This window comes from Hyaena hyaena, unplaced genomic scaffold, assembly GCF_003009895.1.
Source record: "Hyaena hyaena isolate Hyena2069 unplaced genomic scaffold, ASM300989v1 scaffold_153, whole genome shotgun sequence".
NCBI lineage: Eukaryota > Metazoa > Chordata > Mammalia > Carnivora > Hyaenidae > Hyaena > Hyaena hyaena.
In genome coordinates, this window is record NW_024080785.1 from 1,672,238 (window position 1) to 1,692,778 (window position 20,541).

Genomic DNA, 20,541 nt, shown 5'->3' on the forward strand with positions numbered 1-20,541 from the left:
CCTGGCATTAACATGGCTATCTAGGAACCCAGAGGAGGAGGCAGGAAATGAGCCAGAAGTCAGGTAGGAAGGTAGATGTTCTAGGCTTTGTGACCCCACGTCTGGTCCACAGACTTGCTACAGGTGCAATGTGTGATCCCCACCCCGACTGAACTGGAAAGCCTGGGTGGGTCCTCCCTGGAACCAGTGTTTTCATAGCTTCTAGGTCATTCTGCTGCTCACTCAAGTTTGAGAACCACTGCTCTTGCTCCTAGCTGATGAAAGTGTGATCACCAACCAGGAGCATTGACCTTGTCTGGGAACTTTGGGAAATGCAGAGTCTCAGGCCCCACAGCAGAGTCCACATTTTAGCATGGTCCCAGGTTACCAGAGCCATCACCGAAGCAGGAGAAGCATGGCTTCTGGCACAGAGAGAGCGCCTCATGCGATGCCAAGGGGGCATCATCATGCCGGGTGTGGCATCTGGCCGGGGGCGGGGGAGGGGGGCAGCCGAATGTTTCACCCTGGCTGGAGTGTAGGGATCCACAAAGACAAGGTGAACTATGGAGGGAAGGAGACATTGTGACAAGTCTAGGAGGCCGCACCGTGTTATCCCGTGGGGGAATTCCTGAAGGTGTTAAGCAGAGAGATCACATTTGTATTTTAGAAATATGACTCTGGGGGGCAAGAGCGTGGCCTGGAGGAGGTGAGCTGGGGCAGATGGACTTATTGGCAGATAAAAATCCTGAGGCTTGATCCTGAGGTTTCTAATCTCAGTACTACTGCTATTTTGAGCTAAGTCTTTGTTGTGAGGCTGTCCTGTGACCTGTGGAATGTTTAGCAGTATATCTGGGATCTAGCCACTAGATGCAAGCAGCCTCAAAAAAGTCCCCGGAAATTGCCAGATGTTCTCAGGGGCGGGATGGAAAGGACAAAGTTGCCACTGTTGGGAACCGCTGTTGTAAAGGTGAAAGGAGGGGGTGCTTATGAAAAGGAGGGGTGTTTTGAAGGTTGAGTCCACAGACCTGGTACTAATTAAGTGCTGTGGACAGACTGTCAGACAAAAGCCAGCATGAAATTATACCAAAATATCGGTGGCAGTTCGGGAATGTAGACACATTCTGAGACTCAGCGTTCAAAGTCAGGTTGCATTTGAACGTTCGAGCTATGTACAACCTTCAGTATTTACTTGAATCTGAAGGCCTTGGTCTAATTAACCTAAAGACAAGGTAGATTTTAACACAGATGTAACCAATTCATCAAAAAAATTTATATGGACAGTCTTGTAATTACTGCACAAGAGGTACAATAGAATAAAATGTTATAATTGCACAGCTGTTCGCTGTCAGAATTCAACCTGAAGGCTGCAGCCGTCTTTGACATTCATTGTGCAGGAATTGGGTCTAGGATGTGGACAATAGATGATGGAGCTTGTCCAGGGAGGCCCTCCACCCACCCGAACTCCTCCCGTTTGGACAGAGGCTTGAATCACTCAGTCCTTTCGGCCCACAGTATGGGAAAGACTAACCTCTTATAATTTACTTGCGAAGAGGAATGACCGCAGAGGGATGTTGCTTCCACAGCCATCCCTTGTAGTTTGTCAGCCCTTTCCTTTCACTTTGAACTTTGCTAGACAGAAGCAAAATGTAGGCTGTGACTGATTCAGCAATGGTTTTAAAACATTGCATCTGGCTGCATGTAATCCCATTTAAGTGAAAGTCTCCATCTGGGCTGTCCCCGGACACAGGAGTCGTGTAGCATCTTAGCAATCTGTTTAAACCGGTTTCTGCTTGTATCTTGAGCTTCTCCATACACCAGGATGTTAAATGAGCACAAAACAATACACAGGGGTTGAATAAAGAAAAAAAAATGTGGTGACTGGGGTAAACAGAAGACCAAAGGGGAGAGAAAAAACTATTCTTCTATACACAGCCAAACTGAAGTTGAATTTCTGCATGGTGAAGTGCTTTTCAGCCCTTGCCATGTATTATTTTGCTTGGTTTAATTGCACTTGGGAAAATGATGTTATTAAGTTGGTAGGTTTTCAAACAGGGATGCCATGTACAGCTGCACAGGTCATGCACCACACAATTTTAATATCTACATAGCCTGTGATGTCAATGGTGCTTCCTGAAATTTAGTACTAAGGAGGTCTGTTTGAGAGCTACTGGCATAGTGGAGAAGGTAGGAACTTGGAAGTAGCTAGATCTGGATTTAAATGATGGGTTTCTCACTAGCTATGTGGATTGAGTGAATTGCTTAACATATCTGATCCTTAGTCCTCTCATCGGTAAAATGGGGTTGATAACAAAAATATACTATCTGTTTTGTATGAGTTTTTGTGAGAATTAAATAAACGGATTCCATAACGCAGGTACTCTAAGCCCTTAGATGCTCAGTTTTCTGCCAGCCTCACTGAGATGCAGATGTTTTCTGGAGCATCCCCTTCAACAATACTCAGCTTTCCCCCAGTCTGACAGGGTGTGCTGCTTTCTGCACCCTAGCTGGGTCTGCAGCTATGCCAGCCACCACAATGGAATTAACTGCAGCCAATATCACCTGAGCAGTAATTCAGAGACACTTATTTGGATTTTCTGATTCTTTTTTCCTTGATCATTTTAATCTAGAGAGTAAATACATAGGAGGAGGTTTTTGAGGAGTTTTGTATTGTTGTTCGGTGAAAACAAAAAACATCTTTTTTGGCTTATCACAGGAATTACTGGAATCCTGCTCCGTGAATTACGCTTGCAACTCTGATGTCAGAAGTGAAAAATTGTAAAATCCTAATTAGCCTTTTTGCCAATGCCAAGGCTGTTTGTGCTAGTGAAGTTAACAATGCCTGAAGAATAAGTTTTTAGAGGCATGTTGAGAAGAAGGAAAGAAGAACTGTATTATTCTCTAGTTTTGTTTAGAGTTCTGAAGGTGGTCAAGGGTTTCACATGGTGTTTCAATTTCTTGTTCAATGGCTTAAGCAGATTAGCTAACCAGCTGCTGTTGGCCTTTAATTGCTCACTGAATTAAATAATGATTGGCAACACAGACATCGTGAGTGATCAGGTGATTGTGTAGAAATGCCTGAATAGTGCCCATTACCATGTCTCAGCCTTATATCAAAACCCATCTGCCCCCCACGAGCAGGGTTGCCAGATAAAATATTGCACTGAACATACTTACACTAAAAATGTATTCATTGTTTATCTCAAATGCAAACGTAACTGGGCGTCCTCTATTTTATCTGCTAAATCTGCCAAGTCAAGCCGTAAGGGCTTTTCCTTCTCCTTATTTCTCTGCTGCCAAATCAATACCACCTGAGATGAACCGCACCAGGGTGAGTGATGGCAGGGCAATGAGGCAGAAGCCATGGACAAGGGCCACGCCCTCTCATCTCTGATGAATGCGTCCTTATTGCCCGGATCTTTAGCGTTGAGGGAAACCTGGTTCTTCAAAGGTTTTCGTTTCTGCTTCCTTTTCAAGTAGGGGGCTGATTTGCCTCCAGGGCCTCAGTCCCATACTTGACTCCATGGTCAGTGATTTGAACTAAGCCTGGTATTGACTGAGTGCTTGAGAAGTTCCAGACCTGCCACACATCAGTTCTACGGGTCCTCACGCCTCTGCTTTGAGAAAGGAATGCTACCTCTGTCTGTATCTTGCTGACCGGGAAGCTGAGGCTCAGCTCAAGGTCACATATTTAGAAAGTGGAGGGGCGGAAGGACAGAGCCTCCTCCAAAATGGTCTACTGGAGAGCAGTAGCCCTCAACGGTGAGTCCCAGAGGACATTTGGCAAATTCAGGGATAGTTTTGGTTGTCATGACTGGGGAAGGGCATCGTGGCTGCTGGCATCGAGTGGCTAGAGGTGCTCTCCACCCTGCAATGTGCAGGACGGTGCCCACAACAAAGGCATAACTAGCCCCAAATGTTGGTAGTGCCCCGGCTGAGAAACACTGCTGCAGAAAAAGGCGGGGAGGGGCTCATCATCCTACCTCAACCTCATGGCAACAATGGTGGTCTTGGGCTTGGATCTGGAGCAGCCCCTGGTCTTTGGGGCACACGGGCAGAGGTGGGGGAAGACGATGTGTCAAGGAGAACACTGGCACTCTCCTCAATTGCTTACCAGAGCTGGGAGCTTCTTGACAATCTGTCTTGCCTTCTCCAGTGTAAGTGTCCATGCCTCCTAGAAAAACAAAGTTAGACGACTACAGCTTGGGTCTCATCTTTCCTTTCTATGTCTCTTCCAAAGTTAGGATCTTTAAAATTTTTTTTAATGTTTTATTTATTTCTGAGAGAGAGAGAGAGAGAGAGAGAGAGAGAGACAGCATGAGCAGGGGAGGATCCGAGAGAGAGGGAGACACAGAATCTGAAGCAGGCTCCAGGCTCTGAGCTAGTTCTCAGCACAGAGTCCGACACGGGGCTCGAACCCTGAGATCATGATCTGAGCCAAAGTCGGATGCTTAACCAACTGAGCTACCCAGGTCCCCCAAAGTTAGGATCTTTAAAGTCCATACGTTTACAGTGAAGAAATTATTCCACAAATTTGTGATAAAATAATTCACAAGAAGGCAATTTCATGCTAATAACCATCTTTATTAAGGGATTTGCTCTGTGCCAGATGCTGTGCTAAGTACTTTGCAAACACAGTCTTATTTAAATATTTCACAACAGCTCTGAGAGATATGACCTTTTTATAGATGAGGAAATTGAGATGCAGAGAAGCTAAGAAGTTGGCTGTTGATCACAGTGCCAGCGTCCGGCAGAGACGTAGTCTGTACCTCTGCTTTCCTGCCTGCCGCTACATTGATGTCTCTAAGTGACCAATCCTCATGTCTGGAAGCCCCACGGCAGGAGGTGGCCAACAATGCACCTGCGTGGTGCAAGGTAACACCGTGTCTCTCACTCACCTCCCCTTCTGGTCCCACATCCCTATCCTTTCAACCATGTCTAGAGCATCCAAGTGCACCTTCTTAGTTTACGCTGCAAATATAGAGTTCGCTAGTTGTGACCAGTAACGATTGTTATAGAATTCCATTTTTGTAGACTTGGGGGCAGTTTGGGAGAAAAGTAGCCCTGGGGGTGGGAGGTATTTGCTCCCAGCTCTGCTCCCCAGAGCTTTTGTGCTCCCAGCACATCCGGACCCTGCCATAGGCTTCCTCGTGCTGCTTTCTGTGAGAGAGCACGGGTGATGGTTTGCACTTCTGGGTTCAAACTGCAGCTCTCCTGCTTGTTAGTTGAGCAAGTTATACTCCAAGCCATTCAGTACCCACAGAGTTCCTTAACATGGAAGAAAGCTCTGTTTTTGTCATCTGCAACATGGGGGTGATACCCACCTACCTCCTAAGAGTGCTGTGAGGAAGACGGGACATCATTCACGTGAAGCCCTAGGCCAGAGCCCGCCCCAGTAATCCCCAGCTCAATAACTGATAGGTTGGTTAGATAGCTTCTGTCTTACAGCCCTAGGTTTCCCCTTACCCAAATCGATAAGGAAGCTGGGATTAGGGGAGAGTGCCATGGTTCTTACTCCAGGAAAATGAGGACATTGTCCCTGCATTTAAGCAGAAAGAACAGGTACCAGGGGTGCCTGGGTGGCTCAGTCAGTTGAGCATCAGACACTTGGTTAGGTCTCAGATCATGATCTCACAGTTTGTGAGTTCGAGCCCCACGTTGGGCTCTGTGCTGACAGCATAAAGCCTACTTGGATTCTCTCTCTCTATCCCTCTCCACCTCTAAAAATAAATAAATACCCACTTAAAAAGAACAAACAGGTACTGGAATGGGACCTTGGAGCTGGCAGTCAGCAGGAGAGGCCTCTTGGGAGACGTGACCATAGCTGCTAATGCATGTTCAGGACTTGTGTCCCTGCTTGACTCCACTGTGGACTCTTCCCCGCTGGGAGATGCCTTCCTCCCTGAAGGAGCTCCCTGCTATTCTGAAGAGCTCAGCCATGCTGGGTGAGCACGGGTGGAAGAATGACGGCTCAGTGTGAACTGATTTTCCAGCAGGTGCTTTAGGAAGGAGGGTAGCAACGCCAGCCCCAGCACGGCCTCTCCAGCCTGGCTCTGAGACCGTCTCCCTGGCTTCTGCCCCAAGTCACGCTCCTCCAGCTCAAGTTCAAAGGATGCAAAGCGTGGCTCTTGTGTCAGAGGCAGCAGGACCGCTGACAGCTGAGAGGGCGTGTTAGCTACTCGAGGAAAGAAGCTGGTCTCTATCTAGGTCGGTCTGGTCACCAGGACGCCCTTGGACAGTGCACGTTTCTTAAAACCTGAAATACCAACCTGCCAGTTGGCGAACAATCGTATCCCTGAGCCCTTGAGTGTCCCCACCACGGGTCTGGCCGTTCAGCCTCTCTCCTTTGTGACTTCCTTAAGATCAGTTCACAAAGGGTCAAAGTTGTGGGACAGCCTCATGGGGCCTGCAGGCTGGGCTCCAACACACACCCAGTGCTCACTCTGATCGGCTGACAGCAGGGCCAAAGAGGATCATTGTAATCTTCACTTTGAAAACATAGATGCGTGGATTCAATTTTGGCTTTTTCTGGAAATTCTGACAAATCCTGGAAACTCTCTGTCAAGTAAGCATCTGGGACAGAGTCATTATAAGACACTAGATCTAGGTGCAAGTTTCTGTTTTGGTGCCTTTCTTAGCTGCTCTCATTAGCCTAAAAGTCATTCTCTGTGATACTAAAACATGATGTTGGTGTCCCTCTGCCTTAATGACATGCCCCCCACCTTGGAAATACTTCTTTCATTCTAAAGCTTCGCTCAAGCACCTGCAGGGTCTAATACAGTCCTTGCTACATACTAGGTGCTCAACACATAGAAACAAAAAGTGAAAGAAAATAGTTATGATATTATGTTAACCCAGGAAAACAGGCTACTAGATTTTATGTGCACAGAAAAAAAATTCTGCAAAGAAATGTGCCATCATAATTGTGGGTGACAACTTTTTCCTTTTGGTCCTCTCTTGTGTTTTCTAAATTTTCAATAATGTGCACAAATTCAGCAACAAATGCTTTTGAAAAAGAACTCAATATATGTTGCCCTGTTTCTTACTGAAGCAGAACAAGCATGCTCCCAGCACAGGGATGAGGACCCTGGAGACGGGTGGTGAAGAGACACGCCTGCTCTCCCAGAGTTACCGGCTGGCAAGAAGACAGACCAGGAGCAAGCATTGCAAGTGCAAGTGCGAGGGGGCAGACAGAGGGCCCGGTGAGGGGCAGACAGAGGGCCTGGGCAGACTCTTCATAGGACAGGCCGCTTGGATCCCCTTGAGAGAACTAATCTGGTTTCACCCAGCTCAGTTCTCTGAGGGGATCAATGTGTAGTGAGGGATAAAGACAAGCAAGGCAAACAAATAAGCAAAAAGCCAAGTGGCAAGTGCTTCACCAAATGCCTCTGACGCCCCGGTGCTTTGAGTGATGATGCCTCTGTGGTTCTCCCCGGGGCCCAAGGGCAGGTTTGTCTGGACCTTGCTCAACCAGAGCACCACTTTCTCCCACAGTTCAAGTGCATGAATGCCGACATAAAAAAGGGAATCAAGATACCATGCCTGCTCTTTCTTCCCCAGAAGAAAACAGAAGTCAGGAATCAAAGACGTTTGGAAAAGCTCATTTTTTGCTTGTCATAATGATAAGCAAATGGGCAAATTGTTAGCGATGTGCAAATGAAGATCATCGCTGTCTCTCCTTGGTAACCTTTCACTGCTGGCAAGGTAGTACTCAAGGCATCGTTTCTCAAGTATGAGGACCACTCTTCTGTCTCTGAAAAATTAAAACTCCAGAGTGCAGGGGCTCCTTGGTGGCCCCGTCGGTTAAGCATCGGACTTCGGCTCAGGTCATGATCTCGCGGTTTGTGAGTTCAAGACGTGCGTCAGGCTGTGTGCTGACAGCTCGGAGTCTGGAGCCTGCTTTGGATTCTGTGTCTCCCTCTCTTTGCCCCTCCCTTGCTCATACTCTGACTCTCTGTCTCTAAATAATAAATAAAAACGTTAAAAAACATTTTTAAAAAAACCCTCCAGAATGCAGAGGCAACTGTAATCGGGAATTGAAGAGAGAGTTAGGGAAGAGATGGTGAGCTGCATATAACACTCTGCTGGTTGAAAGCCATACTGGTATTTATGACCCAGCTAGAGTAATCTTCTGAGGCATGAGCAGATTTTCCATCATGATGAGGGGCTTGGGTCTGCCATGCTCATTTGCTCCTGAAATTTGTTATGGCCAACTCTTATCAGTTTCTCATTACTTTCTCCCTCTGGTTGGAGTGTGTCCTTATTCCCACTTCAAATTCCCTTCAGGATCTATTTAACATTCTCATGAGTGAGTTACCAAGGAGGCCCTCACGTAGGCTTACAAAACATAAGGCCTCAGCATGGGAGCTTAGAATCTGAAGAACCATGGGTTTGTATATTGGGTTTCTTTACTCAAGAACTTGGAAAATTGCAAGGACACTAAGGCCTGGTGTCCTGGCAGCCTACAAGAGCGGAGACACTGGCCCTCTGCATGATCATCAGAGCACATAGGAACATAAATCTATCGTAGTTCATGGAACACTTGTGTCCAGAATGATTTAAGTGTTCATCCAAACCAGAGCCAGCCCAAAGTCTTCAGACAAGAGGAGAGGCTTGGTAACTACTGATCTTCAGTGGAAGATATTTAAATGTATTGATCAGTAGGTCATGGTCTCCATTGTTATTTTCTATTTAAAATGCATTTGGACTCTAGAGTGTTTGCAGGTTTGAATGCTTGCTTTGCTATTTACTAGTTGTGGGATCTTGGGCAAGCTACTCAAGTACTCTGTGCCTCACTTTCCTCATCTGCAAAATGGGGATAATAATAGCATTTGGGGGGTGTGTGTGTGAGGATTGAACAAAATAGTACTGGGAATAGTGCTTTGCATATAGTAAGCATGACATTAGTGTTGACAACAATTGACATTTTTTGGGGGGTTGGTATGTCACCAATATGCAGCTGGAAAAATGATAATAATTACATCAGCCTCCAAAAATGTATGCTATTGTTTCTGTGATCTTGAAAAGCACCCTGAGAGGAAAGCATTATTTTTCCCTTTTACAGACGAGAAAACAGAGATGAGAGGTTACATGATGTAACCATGGCCATTCTGTAAGCAGAGCTAATGGTACTCAAGTCTCTAGGTTCCAACTCTTTTCCCACCATTTCCACAGTTTTCCAGGAATGAAATCAGCCCCAAATTTTAACACAGGCAAGGAAATATGACTTCTAAGGTTTCACTGGGGCTTAAGGGAATGTCAAGGGAAATTCACATTGAGTGTGGATGGCTTAATACAAAGGATCACGTGGTCAGGGGAGAGAGACACTCTGTATGCCAAGGATCGACGCACCTGTACGGAAACTCATGTACAAGCATCGCAGCCACCATGTGACTGATAGTGAAAGAGAAAGAAATAGATGTTCAGTCAGCCATTTCTTTGTGCAATCATTCATTCTATTCATTCATTCCACAAACACATTGTTTGTCCGTGCTGTGTGACATATTACATACGAGGGATGTAATAGTGAATGAGACACAATCCTTCTCATCAAGGGTTTTATAACCTGGGAGAGAAGATTGGAATTAAATGTAATTTGAATACAATGTAACAAGAGGTAAGTGATAATTGCTATTATTCCTATGTTACAGATGAGGTAAATTAAATCATAGAGTGGATAAAGTCCAGAGTCACAGAGCCAAGGAGTGAGTGGCACAGTCCAGATTCAGTTCAGACCCTTTTGGCACAAAACTCACGCTTTCAATCTCCCTCTGGGAGATGTTACTAGGTGTGCTAGACAAGAAAGTTGTATTAAGTTTAAAAAGTTTGGGAAACCTGTGGACTAAATACTCCTCTGAGAGAGCCATAACACACTTTAGCATTTTCAAGGCTTTCAGCCACTTTGTGGTAAGAAGCACTATGGAGAAAAGCATTTCCCAAACATTTAAATGTTTCAGCCAAAGTATAGCACTGTATTGTCTGCGGTGGGGAAAAATGTAAACAATGGAGTGTACAGGGATGCTCTGGAAGTCAATATAATTTCTCTTGACATTCTGGGAGTATTGGTGAATTGGACAAGACACATTCATTAATTGGGCCTTCTCAGGTTTTGTGATGTTAAATAATTAAAATCTGGTACACTTAGAAGTGAAGGAAGTAAAGAGAAATCGTATTTTTAGGCACTAGTTTCTACAGTGAATAATTTTTAGTGATTGCATTCTCTGCTCTATCAATTATAGCAGCAATAGATTTAAAAATTACAGAAAGTGCCTTTTGTTCACTTCACACTTTTGACAGCTGTGACAGGTTCCCACAAAGGAGAAAGCCCCTGGGAAGTGAAATGATGATTTTAGATGCGTGTTTTTTTATTGTCGAAGAGCAGACATGTATGTGGCAAGGGGTGGGGGGGAGGGTGTTGTGGGTGGGGGAAGACCACTGATCTACTTGGATCTTTTCTAGAAGTTCATTAGGACAGGTTTCCCCACACCACTAAATTCAATTGTATAAGGTGATTTACAAATGGAGCAAGATTTGAGAGAAGCTCTCTCCAAGGACTTGACCGCCCACTGGAGGCAATGAGCACGTAAATAACTCCAGAGTAAGGCAGTCTAGTAGAACGAAGAGAAAGGCGGGAAAAGGCACTTTGAGGTGTCTTCTATTCAGTAAAAAGACAAAGGCAGGAAGCCCCCGTGTTTGTAAGGTTTTATCACATAGTGGCATATCTGGCCTTTGGTTAGGATTTGCTCATCTGTTATTGTGTCTGCATTCCACCGTATCTTACAGTGGCTATTTTCCAATATATAGGGTAAGGTTCATTGAAGCCCAATTTGGTTTTCATGTTCTGAAAATTCCCGGCTCTGAAGGGCACTTATGATTTCTAGATGTGTGGAAAAAATGAAGTCAGTTCATGCCACTTTCTTTTTCCAGGGATAAGAGGGAGGGAAGGAAGGAGGTGAGGAAAGAAGAGAGGGAGGGAGGGTGGGAGAAAGGGAGGAAGGAAAATGTTAAAGGAAAAAGCCACTATATTTAAATGTATTCCCTTTTATGACTGAATATCTCTTCCTCATACTCATTTTACCATTACCTAAATTTCTTCTTTCCTATTAGTACCAACGATATATTTAATCATACTATCCACATCCTTTCTCTAAGACAACGCCTTTAAAAACATTTTTTATGTCTTTATTTTATTTTGTGAGACAGAGACAGAGAGCGAGTGGGGGAGGGGCAGAGAGAGAGGGAGACACAGAATCTGAAGCAAGCTCCAGGCTCTGAGCTGTCAGCACAGAGCCCAACGTGGGGCTCGAACCCACGGACTGTGAGATCATGACTTGAGCCGAAGTCAGACGCTTAACCGACTGAGCCACCCAGGTGCCCCAAGACAACATTTTTTTAAACAGCATTGTTTTGAATGGCACTCTTCGCATCCCAATCTTCTTTTTTTCCTGACATTACTTTCATTGATTTTCCCACCATCACCTTCACCAGCATCACTGCACACATACAGAGATTCTTCAGTGTTGCCAGGTCTGTACCAAGCATTGTCTATGCTTCATCTGTATCTTTTATACCAACCTAGCCAGGGAGGAATGACCAGTTCTTCATCCCACTTTAGAGATGAAAAGTCCAAGAGCCACTGCTGGAATTGTCTAAGGCTTCACAACCAACATTTCTGTTTCATTTAGACTATTTCTTCCCTAGTGTCCGTGCACGTGCAGATGCTCTCCTGTGCTGGACTCTTTGGCCTATTCTTGTTACAGGAGATTGTCCTACTCTTAAATACATGATTTCTAGCAAATAATTGGGTTAGTTCGACGTTGAGTGTGGTTCAGTCATTGGGTTGTTTTAGGACAGTTGCTTTGCAACATAATCTATTAATATTATTATTACTTTACTACTATTCGGTTTGCATTCAGGTTGCTAGATACGTCTTGTCCAATGTTTCACAATTAATTTGTATTAGTTTCCTATCGTGGCTTAAAACAACACAAATTTAGCATCTCAACCAAGTGGAGATCAGAAGTCTGAAATGAGTCTGAGGAAGCTAAAACCAGGTGTCAGCTGGGCTAACGGTCTGCAGTTTCCAGGGGGAATCTGTCGCATCTGCAGTGTCTAGTGGCTGCACTCGCTCCTTGGCCAATGGCCCCATCACTCCACTTCTGTCGCCATATTTCCTTCACACGTTCTGACCCTCCTGCCTCTTAATTACATCAGACTGATGCAGATAATCCAGGATAATTTCCCCATCTACAGATCTCTGACTTAATCACACTTGCAAAGTCCCTTTTGCCGTGTAAGGTAACATTCACAGATTCGGGGGATTAGGAAGTAGACCTCTTTAGGAGGCATTGTTCTGTGTACCACACTGTTCATTCAACAAATACTTAGTAAGCAATTAATAAGTGCAGTGGGTTGTGCTCGGCTTTGGGGAAATTGCAGGGGACAGCATGTGTTTGGGGAATAAAACAGCTAGGTTATCTGTTCTCATGGAGTTTATATCTTGGAGCAGATGTTAAACAATAATTTTATAATTATTTAGCATATTGTGCAATTGTTTGCTTATAATTGTAATATGTTCTGAAAGGAGGGGTTATGATGAAAGGCAAGAAATTCTGGAGGGTCTGGCTTAAGTTAGGGCACTAGGAAACGTTTCATAGAGGATATGACTTCTGAACTGAGTTCTGATGTGGGTGACTAATTAGATGAAGATGAGAACCAAAAGTAGATATTGGGAGATCACTGGTTAAAACCTCAAAATGTAACATATGTTTTAGAACTATTCACATTCACTAGAGTCATTAGTCTTTCTTTCTCTTCCTTTCTTTTATTTGTTTCCTTCCTTCCTTCCTTCCTTCCTTCCTCCCTTCCCTCCCTCCCTCTTTCTTTCTCTTTCTCTTTCTTTCTTTCTGACATTAGTTTTCTTGAGCTAAGGGAAGAAAGAAGCATATTATGAAGAAAGAAATATTTATTTTTAAAAACATTTTTAAAGAAGGCAAGAAACACTATCAAATCTTGAATACTATATAAGTACCTTTCTTGGGATCATTTCTTCTACGTATCAGAAAGGGTAACTTAAAAAAAATTTTTTTAATGTTTATTTACTTTTGAGAGAGAGAGAAAGAGAGAAGACAGTGCAAGTGGCGAAGAGGCAGAGAGTGAGGGAGACACAGAATCCGAAGCAGGCTCCAAGCTTCCAGCTGTTATCACAGAGCCCGGTGGGGCGGGGGCAGTGAGGGTGCTGGAACTCAGGCCTTGAGATCATGACCTGAACCAAAGTGGGAAGGTTAACCTACGGAGTCATCCAGGCGTCCCTCAGAAAGGGTAGTTTAAATTTGCATTATATAAAATCTCTATGAGTTTAATGACTGCCAGATTAGTCTTTAAAGAAGTCTAAGTAGATAAATTCTCCAAGATTCCTCATATGGGCTTACACTGAAATGCAGCATGGAATCTCTATCAAGGTACGGTGAAATGCCCAGAGAAATGATTCAACAGTAGCCCATACATCCAAGCACAGCATCTAATGCTTTCCTCCGTTCTGCTAGAGTTTTAATCCTTCTAGTCTTCAGGGAGCAATTTAATTCAGTGGTCTCTGATATTTACAGCCTTTCTGTTTCTGCGATAATTTCTTATCTAATGACCTTCAAAGAGTTTTGTGGAGGCAAAAGACATAAGAGATAGTTGGAATCTCAATTAATTTTCACTTTGTTAATTATGAGAAAAGGATCAGTATTTCCTCCTACATTTTTGGTCCTTTGATCTTCTTTTTCTGTAAACTAAATGTTTGTGGACTTTGCTCACTTTTTTTTCTTTTTGATTTTATAAAAGCTCTTTGAATTATGGAAAAATAATTCTTTGTGTGGCATATTACAAGAGCATTTTCTCAGTTTACAATTTTTTTTTTTTACTTTGTATATGGTAGGCTTTTTATTAGTCAGATGTATTCACATTTCCACATGCAACTTTTGTGTCACAAATTACGAATAAGATCGCTCAGAGTTTTCTTCTTCTATGGTTCCATTTTTAATGATTCAAACTTTAATTCATTTGGGATTTATTTTGCTATAAGAAATAGATAAACATTGAGTTTAAATTTTATTTCCGAACGGCTAGTCTTTACTTCCATCGAGTGACTAAGCCAGTGTCGTTCCACTGATTTGAAATGTTATTTTTATCAAAAACAAGAACTCATTGGGGTTTATTTTTAGGCAGTATATTCTGTTCCCTTTGAAGCTGACTCTTCCACATCTAGAAGGACATATTCCCCTGTCATTTATCTCCATTGTTCAAAGTTTCCGGAGATGTTTAAATAGGAACTTGAAAAACATTGTCAAATAACTCCACAACCAACAATTTGCTTGAATTTGGATTTCTCCTCTGTAAAATTAAGATAATAAAATAAGCTTGCCTGTGGGGAAGAACTGTAGATGCTCTATGACAAGTACCTAGGCCAGCTTTTGGTATGTGTGTAGCAACTTAAATTGTGTTTGCATTGGGGCACCTGGGTGGCTCAGTCAGCTAAGTAACCGACTTCAACTCAGGTCATGATCTCACGGTTTGTGAGTTTGAGCCCTGCATCTGGCTCTGTGCTGACAGCTCAGAGCCTGGAGCCTGCTTCGGATTCTACGTCTCCCTCCTCTCTGCCCCTCCCCCACTCATGCTCTATCACTCTCTCTCAAAAATAAGCATTAAATTTTTTTTTAAAAAATTGTGTTTGCATTTCCTTTTATTTTTCAGCAGTGAATGTGTGCATGTCACACGATGGGGGCTTAATAAAGGTATATTGTGAGAACAGATGAATGACTGCCTATGCCTTAAAAACTTACCAATTTCACCCAAGACTCTTTTGACTCTAGTACTATTTCCAATTTCAGTTGCCAATGATATGATCGTCTTCTAGGCACAAATATGAGTTTGTTAAGTGAGGTAGTTTGCAAAACTTTATTAACTCTTTCAGAGTATTGAGGCAGCACACACACAAAAATGCTCTGGAATTGTAGGTTACTCTTTCCCTGTAACGTATGTTCCTTTCACAAGTAACATTTCATTGTCTAATAGTTTGCCAAGTCACAGTTGAAGATCAGATGTCATTCAAGAAGGAAATTTCTTTAACCTTAAACTGGTGATCACAAAAATGACTTCTTTATTACTTAATATTCTGTTTCCCCTAAGCTTGGATGGGTAAGAAAACACTCACATACTGTACAGAGTTAGGGTGGAGAACAAAGGAAAAGCACATATAAGGTGGAGAGGTTGACTAGACAAGGAGATAGGAAAAGAAGCTTAATTATTTCTATTTAGTATAAGTTTTGAGTTATTATTTTGCTAGCATTGTCAATGATACTAGCCATGGAGGCTCCAATGTAGTGATGATGACAGAGGAAGTAATTTTTTCTTCCTTGTTTGACACAGAAATTCTGTCAAGCTGAGAGCACTGAATTCATTTGTATATTCTGTGCACATATTAGCCCCCCAAAAAGGCAAGTCACAATTATAATGTTGAGAGGACAATGGTAGACTTTAGAGATTTGGATCTTGTAAAACAGAGATTGAGTAGAGAAATTTACCTAAAGACACACACATACACACACACACACACACACACACTCCAAGGGACTCATTCAAAAAGCTTGGGGAAGATTAGATAACCCATCTAGAAGCACGGTGTGAGCTCACAGAGCTCACAGAGCTAACTAAGCTCATCATTATGAACAGAAGCGCACTGGTGATTGTACAGAGTGAAATTTAGTGAATCATGAATCTTAGAAAATGTTCAACTTCCTATCCATTTGTAATCTTTCCTAAACCTTACTACCTGAGATCTTCAATCAAAAGAGACACCAGATGTTTTACTTCACACTTAATGTTTAAAAAATTAAACTAAGTTCCTGCGATCCGCTTTATTTCTCAGTTAAACAACAAGAATTTGTCATGGGACACTTTCTCATAAAAAGAGTGAAAACTTCCTCCTTCCCAAACCCTTTTATGTCAGCTTCCTGGTAATTTGGGTCTCACGGAAACATGAATTCCCTGTCTATGCCTCCCTCCCCGACACTCAGCACTAGAAATCTCTGGCTCCTGCAGCAGTCAGACTCACCCGGGGAAAGGCCATTTCAAAGTCTGGATTGCTTTCCTAAGGCAATGGTTCTCCCTCATGGTGGTTTATTTTATTATTTTGTAAAATAATTTTTTTAACATTTATTTTTGAGAGAACAAGAGTGTAAGTGCATGCCCGAGCCAGGAAGGGGCAGAGAGAGAGAGAGACAGGGACAGAGACAGAGACAGAGAAAGACAGAATCTGAAGCAGGCTCTGCGCTATCAGTGTAAAGCCCTACATGGGGCTTGAATTTACGAACCATGAGATCATGACCTGAGTTGAAGCTGGATACTCAAACAACTGAGCCACCCAGGCGCCCCTAAAATAATTTTTAAAATTGGTATTGATATGGCATCTGCATTAGAATCACCATTTGTGTAAGAGGAGATAGGAAGATGAAGACAAATGAGAAATACCTGGGAACTTTTTCATGGCTCAGAGATGACATCACTGATAGAGTATGTTGAATGTATGTGTCAGTATGCTTACATTTTACTTATGCTTATGAATTTTTGTATTTGAAATATATGAATACTCTGATTTACCGATTTCAAGTACTTAAAATTTATTATGTGAAATAAATAGCAAAGTATACCGAAATTTTACTCCGTATGTAAATGACTCTTCAGTTTGGCCTTCCAATCTGCCCCTTGTCCACATTTCCAGCCTCCCTTCCACTATCCCTCACCAGGGATAAATATGTCTATCTATGTTTCCTTTCCCAAATAAAGCTCAGATCGGCTACCTCTCTTCCTTTGCTCAAGGCCCCTTGTCCTACCTGTGATGTTTACATTGAACAAGCACAACTGGTAGAATGGAATCTTAAAGCAAAGTCATTCTTGACTCCCTCCTCCCACTGCCTCACAGCACTTTAAATGGGTTGGAGGCCCTGGGGAAATAAAGAGAATCTATCTCCACTAGAGCACACACTCTGAATATAATTCTCTTTTAATGTACATCAAAGTGGTGTGAAGTAGGTCTTGAGTATGCCTTTGAGATATCTGTGAATGTAGCATGTCCCTGCAGCTCAGGGGTGGTTAGGAAGGGCGTCTGTTGCACGATATAGGGTGTGCCTTGAGCATCTCAGCATTAGGGGACCCAGGAGGGAGCAGCATAAGGCCGAAGAGGCTCTCCTCTTAGCCCAATGGGTGCACTTCAACACAGATCTAAAAGAGACGATTCAAGGTACACGTGAAGGAATCACATTCAATTTTCAGTGTCCAATTTCTGCTTGTGCACATGCATACACACGTACAAGCACACACACACACACACATTCCAGCAGCAGGCAATGCCTTCTTTTGTATGCAAATATAAAGGAGTGTATAAATAATCCCTTCAAAGTAGGTAACACAAAACTATCTGGCTGGTCTTTACAATGCAGTCTGCGATTTTCTTTTCCTTTCCTAGGCTTGTCTTGTCCTTCTTTCCACCTCCTCTCACCTTCCCTTGCCCCACACCACTCCTGGTGCCTGCTGAACACTACAGATTGTTTCCTGCTTTGTTAATCATGGATGGCGTTTGCCATTTTGAGCACACACTAGAGAAGGGTATGAGCCGTGGCTAAAGGACTGGCCAAAAGTGGGCGTGGAATGTCAATTGCGCTGTAGATGACGAATTCACAGTTTGCTGAGATCCCTAAATGTGATTCCACTTTTCCTGTTGATCCTAACAGTTGCCCTGCACTGCTGGGTTCTGCCCCACCAGCTCCCTGGAGCAGAAAGACCCCCTTCTTCCCTACCCCCTGCAGCATGCATTTCACAGGGGCAATGACTTGAGTCACTTTATTTGTATTTTACCAGAATCAGAAATGCATGCAAAGCAGGACATTGAGGGTGCAGAGTCTTGCTTGTGAGGAATCACTGGCCCAGGAGCAGTGGTTCAATTAAAAGTAACTCTACCCCAGGAGGAGCGGTGAGGCATAGAGCACCGTGGGGAAGAACTCGGGCTTTCAAGACCAACAGACCCAGGGCTGAAACTTTTTGTCACTTATTAGCTGTGTAACCTGTTCATTTCTCCTGGTCTCAATTTCCTTATCTGTAAAATAGACCCCTGCCCCACAAGAGCACTGTTGAATGAGATCACACACATCAAGGTCAGTGCTGATATATCATCCAGATACCAAACATGTGCCTTGCCCAATGGAGGCAGCAAGGATGGGCAAGAGGTAGACGTGCTGCCCATCTGAATAAGAAAATCTATGTGAACTTCACATTTTCATATCTCTGGGCCTCACTTTCTTCCTCTACAACATGCAGACAACAACAATACCTACTTCATAAGATTAAATGATTCATATACATAAAGCCTATAGGGCAACACTGGCACATTGTACTGTTTGAAAAGGTATTTAGGATGACAGAGGAGAGCAGAGTTAAAATTTTGTAGAGAAGGTTAGGAATCATTCTACAGAGAAGGTGAGAGACACATGAGCTCGAAGGATGGCTCTGGTATTGACAGAGCATCCCTGGGTGGAAGGGATGATTGAGAACAAGGGTGCAGAGGGAGGAAGGTTAAGGTGAGCGCAAGAGAGAGCCAATCATTCCACTTTGGCTGCAGCAGGGGATCCAGAAGGACAATAGTGGAAGTCCAGGAAGGCTTTTGGAGAATCCTGAAGTGTTAGGTGAAAATTCTACCTAATTAGGGAGAAATGGGTGATGGGCATGGAGGAGGGCACTTGGGATGAGCACTGAGTGTTATATGGAAACCAACTTGACAATAAACTATAAAAAATAAATTAATTAAAATTAAAAGAAAAGAAAATGTGTACCTAATTGGGTAAGCAATATTGAGATCATAAGCTGGGAAATAATACGGTGAGAGACAGGCTCTGGGAAAATTAGTGTGTCCACGAAGTAAGGGAAACCAGAATTTCCATCAGGGGTGCAGATGAGAAGTTAGTGGCACTTTGTTTATTCATTCAACAAATATTTCTTTGTTATGTATGAGGCCCATCCTAGACATTGGGTGTATAGTGGAGGGCAAGGCTGAGTCTGTCTTTCTGGACGTTATACCCCAGTGGGAAAGATGGATAGACAGGCAATCACCCGGGTATATCATTTAAAACAAGGCAGGTTCAGTGGAGGGAAGTACAATAGCTTCGACAAGAGGGGTATGTAAAATGAGTCAGGGATGGACTCCCTGGAGAAGCAACATGTAAGGTGAGACTTGAATGATGGGAAGTCCATCAAATTGAAAGATGAGGGAGAAGGAGAAAATGCTTTCCACATAAAGGCATTGAGGTGGAGTGACAAGATCAAATGTACCTCATGGAAAGGCCTTTCTGGCATTGGTGTGGAAAATTTTGTGGAAAGCAAGTGAGAGCAGAATTTGGTTGGACTAACTAGGAAGCTAGAGCAGGAGTGGCGTCTAAGGATGAGTGTGGGACCCCTTCACGCAGGGATACCATTACACACCCAAAACACGATGAACCTTACAAGCAAAAAAAGCCAGACACAGAGAAGAACATACCGTATGATTCCATTTATATGATGTTGAAGGGCAGAACTTTATCCGAATGAACTAATCTGTGGTGATAGATATTAGAACAGTGGCTACTTTAGGGGTGGGTATTGACTGGGAGAGTCATGAGGGGGCTTCTGGCAGCAGGCTGGAAATTATTTACATCTTTAGTAGGTAGGTAATTCTACCCACTAATTCACATCTGCTTTGTGGGTGTAATTTGTGTGCCCTGGAAATGAAAAAGAAGGTCTGATGTCCACCATTAAAAAAATACACACTCAAAGTATAATGTTAAGGGGGAAAATTATATATAGCACATTATCATAACTCTGAAAAAATCAATATAATAATAATAATTTATTTAAAAATTAAAAGGAAAACATCCAACATTTTGATGTTGACGGTAGGATTTCAGGGGGCTGATGTGAAGAGACACCCCAAGAAGGATTTTCAGAAACGCAGGCAATTGTCAAGAGACTAAACCAACCATTGTCAGCAGGAGAAGGATATGAATCCCAGTTCTAGTCTTTCCTAAGGGAGTGACCTTCAGCAGATTACATAACCTTTTCAACCGGGTTTCTGCAACTTTAACAAAGGGGTCATCATGAATACCGGTGCCTCCATCCCAGAACTGTTTGGGGGCCTAAGTAACGTGAAGTGTAAGCACAGTGCCACACAGCGTAGTGAGTCCTCAGTAAATATCAGTTGCTGCTATTAAAGAAACCTTGGAGGCAGAAGAGAGGAGAGCTGCTCACATTTACACCCACTTCTCCAGGGTGCCTGTGGAGATGGAGCCTAGTGAGGGGGGTTTGAGGAGGAGGGGGAAGGTCCAGAATAGCGACCCTGAAAACGGCCAGCTGACCCGGGAGCATGCCCTGCTGAGGCTGCAAGATGAGCAGTTCTGGGGTGAAACCCTCCCACCCCATCCCAGCCAGCAAGGGTGAAACACTCCTGAATCAGGGATTGCACAGGGTGTTGAGGTGGGAAGACAAGGAAATGGTATTTCG

General features: G+C 43.4%; 1 protein-coding gene across 3 annotated transcripts in view; it reads right to left on the reverse strand.

Moving 5' to 3' along the window:
- AOAH (acyloxyacyl hydrolase) overlaps nt 1-20,541 on the reverse strand; it is a 168,920-nt gene that overhangs the window by 103,116 nt on the left and 45,263 nt on the right. For all 3 annotated transcript variants that reach the window (XM_039239154.1, XM_039239156.1, XM_039239155.1), the window contains exon 5: nt 4,091-4,150. In XM_039239154.1, the coding sequence (XP_039095085.1) occupies nt 4,091-4,150 (60 nt within the window). The remainder of the gene's footprint in view (nt 1-4,090; nt 4,151-20,541) is intronic.